This window comes from Scomber japonicus, chromosome 3 (assembly GCF_027409825.1).
Source record: "Scomber japonicus isolate fScoJap1 chromosome 3, fScoJap1.pri, whole genome shotgun sequence".
NCBI lineage: Eukaryota > Metazoa > Chordata > Actinopteri > Scombriformes > Scombridae > Scomber > Scomber japonicus.
In genome coordinates, this window is record NC_070580.1 from 27,561,502 (window position 1) to 27,574,293 (window position 12,792).

General features: G+C 36.7%; 1 protein-coding gene across 1 annotated transcript; it reads right to left on the minus strand.

Moving 5' to 3' along the window:
- Positions 1 to 2,383: 2,383 nt before the first annotated feature.
- igfn1.3 (immunoglobulin like and fibronectin type III domain containing 1, tandem duplicate 3) lies at positions 2,384 to 10,331 on the minus strand. The gene is made up of 23 exons (XM_053315570.1): positions 10,280 to 10,331; positions 9,987 to 10,109; positions 9,771 to 9,907; positions 9,530 to 9,629; positions 9,397 to 9,438; positions 9,268 to 9,313; positions 8,957 to 9,137; positions 8,674 to 8,787; positions 8,398 to 8,560; positions 7,958 to 8,230; positions 7,497 to 7,850; positions 7,072 to 7,196; positions 6,840 to 6,981; positions 6,423 to 6,716; positions 6,025 to 6,321; positions 5,765 to 5,944; positions 5,505 to 5,633; positions 5,117 to 5,425; positions 4,818 to 4,903; positions 4,518 to 4,710; positions 3,947 to 4,243; positions 2,557 to 2,883; positions 2,384 to 2,457 (listed from the first exon to the last, which is right to left on the minus strand). The coding sequence occupies exons 1-23, from the start codon at positions 10,329 to 10,331 to the stop codon at positions 2,453 to 2,455; spliced, it is 3,969 nt and encodes a 1,322-aa protein (XP_053171545.1). The 3' UTR covers positions 2,384 to 2,452.
- Between the last annotated feature and the right edge of the window lie 2,461 nt (positions 10,332 to 12,792).

The following is a 12,792-nucleotide window of genomic DNA, read 5'->3' on the forward strand; positions in this document are numbered from 1 at the left end:
ACTGTTCAACACACTGACCAGTATTTGCTGACATGTTAGAAGTCACTCGGATGTCTCACGGAGTCTGGCTGCTGGCACCACAACCCAGTTATTGTAGCCTTAGTAATAACTGAGCTATGCTGAGTTTGAGCACGATTGTGTGTGTGTGTGGATATTTCAAGCCATGTAATAAAAGCAGATGTGTGGCGCGGGAAGTATGACTGTTCACAGGCATGGGAAACTGATATGAGAGGCTTGATGTTCTTGAAGGCATTTATTACAAAGGGTCACTGAAGTCAAGTGCTTTGAATTCTTCTCCACCCAAAACAATGACAAAACACACCGAACATTAAATAACCCAATACAATATGGGCAAAGATAACCCCATCTTTGTCTGGGTAGACTTGTTTTTGTTCATTTTCACATGTATTTTTATTGGAAAGTGCACTACATTGACATTTCATTTGTTTCAAATTGAACTACACTATAAAACAATATCATTAAGTGGTGAAAAATATTCTTGTTGTCAGAGGAAGATGGTGTCTTTCTATTTGCCCAATCAAAAAATGGGCTATTTTTAATATTTCTAATGATTTTTCTTGTCACCTCAATGGAATTTGTAAACATTTTTTTTGACTTGTTTGGAATGCTTACAGAGTTTCAGATGTCATAGCCTAGTACAGTAAACTTCCTGTGAAGAGTGTCAACAAAACAACAGGATGCCATGTGGCTACTGATAATATTTGTGTGCCCGAGAACTTTACACAGGAACATAGACAGTTGTTTTGCAAGGTTGCACTTCATGTCATGCACATGAAATTTTATCATTTATGACTTTCCATAATAGACTCTCAATATCTCCTGAAAGCCTGCAACCACATGCCCGCAGTAAAAGAGAAATTTGAAGCCATGTGACAGTTGGCAAAGCGGAAGCAGTACACGCGAATTCCTCAGAGTATGCCAGGACTAAACTGAATCTGACTGCAGCAAAGATACTTCATAGTGCATCATGGGTTTATAGTATATAGATATAAATAAAATATAATAAATATATTAGAATAGAATGATGTATGGTTTAATTTTACGTGAATGTAACAGATATAGGCAGAGGCAAGGTCAGTGTCTGAGTCTGTGTATAGATTTTTAGAACACAGAAACAGTCTGTTCATCCACCACTGTGGTCCAGATGGAACTATCTCAACAATTATTGGATGAATTGCCACATTTTTGGATATTCATCCTGTATTCCCCAGAGGATTAAACCTACTGAATTTTCCTCTAGCTGCATCATGACATTGACATTTCTGGTTTTGATACTTCATGATAGCTGTAGGATGTATTGCCATGAAGTCTCCACAGAAGTCCTTGATGCCCAGATGATGTAATGACTTTGATGACCCCTCACTTGTCATTAGTAGTTCAAAGTTTTCACTTATTCAGAAAAACTAAAGACTAAAGGCACTAAAGATTGTTCAGATGATGGACCCTCATGACTTTGTTGATCCCCTGACTTTTTCCTCTAGTGCCACCATGAGGTTGGTATTTGTAGTTCTGGCTCAAGATGTCTAGGCAACTGTTGGATTCATTGCAATGAAATCAGAGACATTTTATGTCCCCTCTGACACATGTTATACTCATTTATGTTCCCCTTAGGATATTGTGATTTTCTTTTCCTTTTCCTTAATTTGTCAAATACTTTGGTTCATAATGACACTCTCATTAGCCTAAGCTGTACCTTTTGTTTAAATGCTAAACTGTGACAGTGAACCTATAAAACAGTACCTTCCAAACATTGGCATAAGCACTGTCATAGTGAGCATGCAGATGTTAGCATTTAGCTCAAAACACTGCAGTCACAGCCTCATAGAGCTGCCATTGTGTCTGTTACAGTATAAACCAGGCTCATGAATAAGTATAGGTTAAAGATCAGCAAAGACCGTTCACTGTTGAACAGATAGGATTTATTTACATGTTGGCATAATGATTTATTAAACATACACTGAAACATACTAAATTATAGCCATATTATCATCAATTTTCAATAAGGTATTACTAGAGAAGCCAGCAAATTGTTTGTCGTATTCAGAAAACAGCAGAGGAAATGAACTATAATCACAGCTTAGAGAAATAAAGGTAAAAAATGAACAGGTGTGGATGCAAGCCTCTGCATATCAATAATGTTGGATCTCAAATGTCCCTAATCAGCACCCAATAGATAAACTGTGATATTCACTCAAATACAACCAAATCTGTTTTACATTTGTAATTAGTGCTTTATAACAATTTTACATTTTCTGTCTATTTTTTCTTTCTATCTGTCTTTATTGTTTTATTTTCAGTTTATTCTAATATATGACTACAATAATTAATTAACAAATGACACCACTGTGCAAATTGATAAACCATAAACCATTTATATGTCATTCAATAAATGGGACAGGTGTCTTCAGAAGTTCAGGACCACTGCGTCATCCTAGTCTGAAGGAGAAAGAGATAGTAAAGACAGCTGTTAAAGCATACATATAGCCATAGAAACATATTTTAAGATCTTACAGTTAACTGTGAATGAGTTTTTACCTTGGACAGAAAGTTTAGTTGAACACTCCACTCTGCCCAGAGAGTTTTCTGCAATGACTGTGTAATCTCCACTGTCCTTCGGCCCAACTTTGAGAATCACCATGGAGCAGACCCCACATGTGTTAGTGATGTAGTAGTTAGTGTTGGTGTTAAGGCTGACGTTATCTTTGTACCAAGTAACATGGGGTTTGGGGTTTCCTGTCACAGCACAACTCATGTAGCACTCATAGCTTTCCGGACTGTTGTGCATTTTTAGCGGAACAGAGAAAGATGGAAGTGCCTCAAAACTGCAGCCTTTCGTGGTCGGAAGACTCAAAGAAAATGTTTCTGGAAGGACACAAGCAAAAGGAGAGAAATGTTAGAAAGGTGTAATACATAATGATACATAATAATTTTTCAATGTTACATTCTCTTTCGCTGTCTGTTAACATATTCATATACTCATAGGTCAGTCTCTTAATGCTGACTGATTTGTACTCAGCTACACTTAACTCTGATTGATGCCTTTTACAATACATAACGTCTGATGCCAACTATTATTCACTATTATTTTAATTGTTAATTAATTTCTCAATTATTTTTATTGTATTTGATCACTCCATTAGATTTACTCTATATAGACTAAAAAAAGCCCAAAGTATTGCCTTCACATGCCAAAATCAAAAGATATTCAATTTAAAATGATATAAAACAAAGATAAGCAGCAAACTTTCAGTAAACAGACTGAAATCATCACGTTTGGTCTTTTTTTCTTAATAAGTGACTGAAACAATGAATCAATTATCAAATTATTTCAGGTTAAAGGTTCCCTTCAGACATGATTTAAGATCTGTAAAAGCAGTCTGCTTGGAATAATAGTTTATGTCTGATATTCTTTCCTTTTCTTTTTTTCTGCAAAAGATATCAATGACCTTGGTAAAGTTCTTCAGACAGAATGCAAAGCAAATCTTCGCTTGGTGATACTGGTATGAGTTTGACTGCTGGATCATTTATGTTTACTGACTCCAAACAGCCAAAATACCTTACTGTCCAGCTGTTCTGCTGTAAGTTAGTTGGCAACAACAGCCTCTGGCCATGTCTATGGGAGTGTGTTTGTGTTCAGTTTAGCCTCTCTCTTTTCCTTAAAGTTTCTCTTTTTTTCCTCCTCTCCTCTCTGTACATTCATGAAGGACATTTATAAAGCACTGCAATATTGCTTAAGTTGAAACATTTTCAACAATGGATGTGTATTCACATTGTCTCAGAATCTGTGAAAACAGCCTTTTCCTTTCAAACTCTGTACATACATGATTCTGCAATGAAGTTTCAATATTTTTGAGGATCTGTCGACTTTCCACAAGTTGTTTCAACTCAAAATGACAGACTCTCAAAATACTGTTTTTAAACCTGCCTTTCATCCTCTTCACTTCCCAGGTTGGTGACTCAGAGGGTAGGGAAAGCCCCATGTCATTCTTGGCATAGACCCGGAACTTATACTGCCTTCCTGGCATGATATTGATGGCAGTGAACTTGTTATTGAAGAGATGGTCAGCCACAGTGTGCCAATTGCGCTTAACCGAGTCACGCTTCGTGACCGTGTAGTGAAGTCTGTCATCTTTCTTCTCATCTGGTGATGGTTCCCAAGAGACCGTCACTGTTCCTGACACGTTCTCATCCAGCTCCACAGGGCCTGGAGGCTTGGGGTCATCTAGAAAGAGGTAAAATAAGATTATTAGTGTCTTCTTCTTCTTATACGTTTATGCTGACTATATTGAGAATGCCTGCATACTGAATCTGGCTTCTTTTTTTTTTCCTCCAAATTTGGAATTCATAAGCCAAAAGTATACACAGAACATAGTATACACTAAATTCCTTTGTAAACAAAAAAGAACATAAAATATTTAAAACCCATCAATTCTTAATTCTGAAGATATGACTTTTTGTCTTTTCTAAAAACTTGATTAACTTTTCTTTTACTGTACCTGTGACTCGTATCTCAACACTGGAGGTCTCCTGACCCACAAGATTCTTCACAATGATGGTGTAAATCCCAGTGTCTTGACGCTCTGATGCAGGGATCATTAACTGCGATGATGTGTCTGAATTACTCACTGACACATGTTTGGGTACAGGCACGCCATCCTTGAGCCATGTAATAAGTGGTATTGGAGAGGCCTGTAAACAACAGGAGATGGGCTAATATGACGTTGGTTTATCCTTTTGTAGAGTGTCTATTCTGCCATTTTAGATGGGATAAAATGACTATGACTATTATACTGAACCTGAAAGTTGAAGTTGACCCGCGCAGAGTTTCCAGCTCTCATTACTATGAAGTTCTTTATTTTTCTGTCAGTGAAATGAGGTCTCACTATAACAATGCGGGAAGAGTTTCAGACAGTTTAATTCAACAATCTGCACATATTATCACAGCACTACAGATTCGTACTTTTCTTTTTGGACAGTATTATCCCTCCCATTATCTCCCTATAGTCTGCCAGATTTTCAAAATGAATGAGAATAAGTGATCAATTGAAATTAAAATGTATGTATTAAAATTTCTGACTGTAATTAGTTGACTCACCTGGTGGAGGCATTGCAATGATGTAGTTGTCCAACTCTTGAGGCTCACCGTCTCCACCCTCATTAGTGGCTATGACTCTTACCCAGTACATGGCCATAGACTTCATACCCATAATAGTATAGGAGGACATAATGATAGCATTGGAGTTACAACGACTCCACTCTGGATTTTCTGCTGGTCTGAGCTCCACAAAATATCCTTTGGCCTCATCTTGGACGCCTTCCTCCTCCACGGGCTTGCTCCACCCCAGTGACAAGGAGGTGTATGTTGAGTCAGTCACCTTCAGGTCGATAACTTTTCCAGGGGGCTCTGAAAATGGATGTACATCAGAACATTGCATTTTTTCAGCATTAACATACATAATATTTTATCTTGGCCTGCTACTCACTCTTTGGATCTCTTGCAAAAACAAATTCAGATGGTGTACTTGGCTCTCCGGCACCAGAAATGTTGATAGCCGATACACGGAACTCATACTCGATGCCTTCAACAACATCCTTGACTGCATACTGTTTCCCTGTAGCATGTCAACAAATATGTTTTAAGACATTAAAACATAACTTTTGTATCTTAAAAAATCATCACATTTCACTTAAGAAAGTGTAAATAGTATCCATATAATTGTGGATATCATCAAAATGGCTCTACCTTTAATGGGCTCCTCTGGGGGGTTGACCTGGCTCCACAGATTACTGCCGTTCTTGCGTTTCTCCATATTGTATCCCAAAATGTTGGTTCCCCCAGTATTAGCAGGTGCAGTCCAAGCAAGATTGATACAGTCCTTGAAAGCACTAACAATTTTTAGTGCAGTAGGTGCTCCAGGGTATGCTAAAAGAAAGATAAAATATTTAAAGAAATCATTTTTTAACTGGCTCAATACCTTATTATGTTCTACAAAGACAACTCACCTTTTGTCCCTGCCTGAATATCATCGGTTTCCATCATTTCACTGATGCCTTGTTCAGTTTCAGCCCTGATATGATAGCAGTACTTTCTGCCATGATCCACATCAGTGTCCCTGTATTTAGCCTCTGGGCCAATTTTGCCCAATTTCTTCCAGCTGTTTCGGCCAATTTGCTGACGCTCCATGATGTAGTCGGTGATAGGGGAGCCTCCATTGTCTTTGGGAGGCCTCCATTTGAACTCAATGCAAGATGAAGAACTTTCAATAATATCCACAGGGCCTAGTGGTGGCGTTGGTTTATCTGTAGTCAGACAAAAGAATAAAGAACAACCATGCTCATATCCATGTGTTACATAATATATTATTTCAAATTCAGAACACCCTGCCCTTAAAAAACCTTACCTAATACAATGAGATGGGAGATGGCCTCAATTGTTCCACATTCATTTTTAATCTTAATCTTTATTTCTCCTGTGATTTTGCGTTGGCACTTTGTTAGCACCAGGCGGCTGTGTGAGGAAGACTTCTCGATCCTGGTGTGGCTGTCTTCCAACAACTCTTCGCCATCATTGTACCACTGTATCTTCATGGGTTCACGTCCAACAAAAGGTATCTCGAAGGCTGCATCTTTCCCCTTTTTGATTATAATAGGTTTTTCAAACTCAGCGATGTCATCTGGGTTGATTCTTGGAGGATCTAGTTAAAGAACACACATCTTGTCAAATTAGCACTGAGCAGTGACTGAGCACACAGATATTGTGATACACAAGTGATTGAAAGTTGAATTGAAATTTCTCAAATTTATTCTGATTTAAATACCTTCAACCTTCAGTATAGCTTCTGTTTTACGCCCATCAGCTTCATATCGGTACTTTGCTGCATCATCTTCTGTGCAGTTTTTGATAATTAGTTTGCGAGAAGTCCCATCTTTAACAATACAGATATCATCTGTAGCTGTTATCTGAAATGCACACAAACAAACAGGTGACGTAAATGTCTGACAGGTAAAAGTAAAAGCTATAAATCTATCAACTCCTCCTATGTTCCTCACCTCCTGCCCATCTTTGTACCAGGTTCCTTCGCAGTCCTCACTGCTCAGTTTGCAGACCAGTTCAGCATCAGTACCAATGATAGCAGTTACATCAGACAGCCCACTGGTGAAGTACACTCCTGGGTCTAAAGAAAATACATTCTTATTGTTAACTAGAAACAGAACTATATAAATAGTGTAGCATATAGCATAGCATATGTTCTGATGTGTCTCACCAACGACAGTATCAGGGACAAGTGGGCCTGCTCTCACTCGCTTTCTTTTCTCTTGAGCAGGCTCATCTTCAGTATCGTCTTCATTAGCTTGTGCATCTTGCTTATCTTCTGATGATTTAGGCTCAGCTGAATCTGGCACATTTCCCTCCTGTTCACCATCTTCCTCATCCTCTTCTGTATCTTCTTCTTCCTCTCCATCCTCTGTCGCACTTGCTTTTCCCTTTGTCTGTCCCTTTTTCTCTCCCTTTTTCTCTCCCTTTGTCTCTCCCTTTGCCTTTGCCTTAGCCTTTGCTTTTGCTTTAGCTTCTGCTTTAGCTTTAGCTCTAGCCTCTGCTTCTGCTTTAGCTCTAGCTTCTGCCTTTGCTTTAGCTTCTGCTTCTGCTGCTGCTTTCTCAGCTTCATCAGCCTCAGCCCGTGCCCTTGCTTTTGCAATCAGCTGATCTTTTTCGATTTGAACCTTTGCCTGTTGCTCCTGAGCAATCCTCAAAAGCTCTTCTCCACCACCACCAGCTCGGGTTGTCTTACGAGCTTTCTTCTTTCCTTTCGTGGCTGGATCTTTGTCAACTAATAAAAAATACACAGTACCAGGTTATTTTTAATACGTTATTGGACATTTTTAGCATTTGCCTGACTTGTGTTGTAAAGACTGACAAGATGTATTTAAACAGTACCTTCCACTAGAAGCCAGGCATTGCAGGATGATTGTCCAGCCACAGCTGCATAAATTCCTTTGTCCAATGGCAAACAGTCCTTCACCACCAGTGTGTGAATCAACTTGTCCTCTGACACTTCAATGTCATATTTTTCCCCTTGCTCCAGTGCTGTATTCCTTCCCATCCACTTAATCTTGTTCAAGGGCTGTGATACGACACACTGAAACACAGCGTCTTCTCTTTCCTCTGCTTTCACATCTTGAATCTTGACCAAGAACTCCACAGGTGGAACTACGTGAAATAGAACATTTTAGCACATCATTACCGTGTTATTACAAGATCTGGCATTTTCTGTCACAGGGCAACCCATGTGGCAACCATAACTCATGACTGTTAAATGGCAATGTTTACATGTTATAGTAAAATATGTAGATCATTCATTTGCTTCATCGTCTTACGTTTTAAGTCTGTTGAGAAGATCTTAATTCCATCAACTTCTACTTGGTATAATCCTGCATCCTCTGGATCAATACCATTGATGCTGAATACAAATTTCTTCCCCACTTGTTTCAATCCGTGTTTTACCTCTGTGTCGATATCAAATGGAATCATAACTCCATCCTGTTCAAACATAAGTAGTTGTAAATGTTAAATATGTAGCATATACAACATTTGTGTGCACATACAGTAGATATGTAATATGACTTTCAGTGATTTTGTATAATTTTGCTCACCTTGTATAGGAAGATTTTGCTCGTAGGGTCTCTGAGTGACATTTCAAGTTCAAATTCTGCACCACCGTGTTCTTTCAGTTCAATGGGCTTTAGGTTGCATAGTCTCTCAACAACCTGTAGCAATCACAAACAGGTAAAAAATACTTTTAACACTGTGAAAATGTTGTTTTCTTGTATGGAGTTTGTATTCCTTGTAAGCATCATATTCCGTTATATTCCTGTATTTTAGATGTTTAATGGTGTAGTTTATTCATATTGAAACATAAATGAAGTTGAAAAAGACCTTTTCTTGCTCTTGCTCCCTTTCTATCTTTTTTTCATTTAGTTTCTTTAGCATCCCGCGAAAATCAGTGACGCCATACTGGGCACAGATGCTCTCATAATCTTTTTTGTCGGCACTCAACAACAGTTCCCAAAACTTGTCATCAATTTCTGGTTTTGTTTCTTCTTTAGGATCGTCAGCCCTCCAAAGAGAAACAAAATCATAAAGTATGAAACACATTCAGGTCATACTGTACATTGATAGGCAAAAGCAAAACAAAACAAACAAAAAAGTAAAACGTTCAAAAAAACACAAATTAGCTTCCTACTTACGCGGTTTTTAAGGCCTTTTTGAAGTCCTCAGGTATTTCTCGGACAGCTACAACACAACCGGTGACATGGTTACAATTTTCATTCAATGGCTGATTCTGCATTTTTATACGTGAAATTTAAGCTGTGTACCTGTTCTTGATTCTTGCATGGCTCTGCTCTTTTTATAGCCAACTAAAATGGAGGCAATTAAAGTCAATTGGGACAAATGTACTTTTTTAAAGAATGTTATATATTATATAATGGCAAAAAGTAAGTAACACACCTTCAATAACATTTAAGACAGCTGTTACAACAGCTTTTCCATATTCATTTCTGGCATAACACTTGTAGGTGTCAGCTTGATCCACCGATACATCTGGTATCTATGAGAATACATGATTCAATTCAATTCAGTGTAATCGATATTTTTGCACAACTTTTCTATTAAGTATTCTAACTGATTCTTGTTTAGAGATTAATTATTTGAATAAGCTTTCCTTGTATGACAGTATCATTGACCTCACCTGTAGCTGGTATTCACCGCTGGTATGATCATGGATAACTTTGTACCTTTCTTCATTAATTTCTCCATCATTTCTGGCCCAGGTTACAGTTGGTGTTGGTTTGCCAGTAATTATTGCTCTGAAAACTCCATGTTTTCCTACAGAAAGGACAAAAATAAACAGTTACGGTATTTACCTTCTATTAACATTATAATGTGATTAGCGGTGGTATTTTACCTTCTTGAATAGTCAAAGCAATAGGTTTCCGAATGAAATCTGGGTTGGTCATGCCTTCAGGTAGTTCTTCCACATACTGGGTGATCATAACTCCAGGCACCTTTGACTTCATTTTAATTTTCACTGTTGTTAAATGAGAGGAAGTGTATTATTCAATGAAAAACTTGTGAAGAATTGTATTAATTGAAAGAGCTAGATACTATGTTTCAGAAAATGCTATAGAGTATTCAATCTGTGTTTTTTGGCAGTAATTAAAAATAAAAGGTGAGTCATCAAATTTTACAGTTACTTACCCTGCCCTGGAGCAGTTGGCTCCTCATCCTTAGCTTTACGTATCTTAAACATCTTGATTTAGTCAACAGCTGCTCCAAAAACACAAACAATAAACAAAAATAAGACACACTAAAGACCCCACAGTTACATTTTCAATTAATAAGTTTGGTTTGGATCCAATATATTTAAGCCAAATGTATGCAAGTTGCTAATCATTGTATATTATCAATAATTAATTTATCCTTTTTTTTTTTTTTTTTTTTTTTACAAAGAAATGCTAAAATTATATAGTTCCAGGTTCTTAAATGTGAATATTTGCTGGTTTCATTAGTTATAAGTTATGATAAACTGAATATTTTGGGTCGGGAATAACTATGTTGTACCCTTGGCTTTGGGAAATATTGACTGACATTTTAAAGACCAAGACACTAATCAGTTAATAAATAAAATATTCAACAGATGAATTGATCCTCTCATAACGTAATGCACAACATATCCTGGAATTTACAGTATTATTGAGATGTTAGCATGGCCTGACCACTGTTGGTAACTATGAGAATCACCACCTGTCCAGCACAAAATTAATCTCTTTCAGATTATCTGCATGATGTATTGATTATCATAGCTAATTTATTTACTTTTTGGATAATTTAATTTATTATCATTATCAATTAAAGCCCATCCTTGGAGGAACTAAAGATGTAATGGGACATAGTTTATTCATCCCTCATATTACAAAAAAGGGGAAATTGTGGCTTTTGTTGTGTTTTGGGAAGTCAGGATTGAAAATTGAGGGAAATATCTATATTTCAGGAAACTGCTGCAAGGATCCCTGAACAAGTAACCCTATCTGTACCATAAATGAAGAATTCCTGTGATCATAAAATACTTAACATGCTCCGCATAGATTCCTGTAAGTGACCGGCCTAATTTCGCCGTCAGTAGGTCACATACCTCATAAAACTATCCATCATGAGTCCGGATATGACGTCAAGTGGTTGGCTGCAAGACCCATTACTATCTTTGCACTCAGGTTTTATTTTCTTTTAAGCTCTGAATTATTGAAAGAAATTGATGAATATATAATAAAATAATAAGTTACCATCTGCAAATGTTGTGCAGTTAAATTCTATTTTCTTTTTTCTGTAGTTGAGTTATTACATTGTTGTTATGAAACTAGAACAAGAAATATTTTGATGATTAAGAATCACTTAATAAGTTTATTAAATATATTCAAGTTATATCCTCCAGCCTGCATTACCAAATTTGCTTTAAGAACAATATACCTGACCATCCTGCTTTTAAATAATAATGTTAAACACATTTCACTGAGTATGGAAGGAAGTATATCTTCACCTGGATATTAGTTATTCTGTAATTTATTCATTAATCTCAAATGCTGAAAAGGCTCACATTAGTACATTGATATCACTTAAAAACTTAAAGAATCTAAAATCGATGTAATATTATACATACAAATATCACTGATATGTGATCAAAATATCTCAGTGTAACTTAAGTACTCAAGTATAAAGTAATATTAGAGCCTCTATCCACTTTGCTTTCCCTGATCTTCATCATAATATTAGGCTAATGAAAGGACACTTTTGTTTGTGGATTAATAATTAATAGCCACTTAAACTATGAACACTGAATATATTTAAGTGATTTATATAGAAGTCTTTCAGTCACCAGCATATTTGATAGTTTTGTACACTTGGTACACTGCTGGACAGCTATATTTATCTGAGACAAAAAATAGCTCTGCCAAGGGTGTTATGATAGGACTGATTTATTAATCACTTGTCAGGTCTGTATCCTAAATATATGAGCTTCATTTAGTACATCATATTATTTAATTTGACATATTCTTTGTGCAATAAAATGCTAAATAAAATATCACTCTCAAGCTCAACAGCATATTTTAGATCTTTGCAGTGAGAAAGTGTAGGAGTCATGTCAATATAGTTACACAAGTAAGATTTAGTTTTTTGTCCAACCATAGAAACTATAGCCTGCTTTTTTCAACATTTTCCTACTTTTATGATTTCACATCAGGCTCCAACAACCCTGCTTTATTTAAAATATGTAATTTGATCAACTATTAGAGTACAACATTACTGGTATTTCATCATATTGAATTTGAGACTAACTAGAATCATAAAAATTGCTGTCAGCATGCAGTGTTAATTAGAATTCTTTCTTCGGATAACTAAGTAGATCACATTACCATATAAACCTTAAGTTAGTGTACGCTGACATGCAAACAAATGTACTTTAACTGGATTAAAGAGATGATGGTAAAATATCAAAGAATATTTGTCAGTATCTTTTAAATGTACTTACAGTACTTTTTTAAAGTAAACTGCTGTTCTTCGCTGTGAGCTGCCAGCCAGCTCCAACTGATTCTTGAGTGTGGGCTGACTGTTTTGAGAGGCAATAAAGCCTTTCAAAGTCACTCAGGGCAACTTAACCCAGTGCTTTTTCACTGTGGCTCTTGGGGATAGGTTTACTGACATGCACTTTGGCCCTA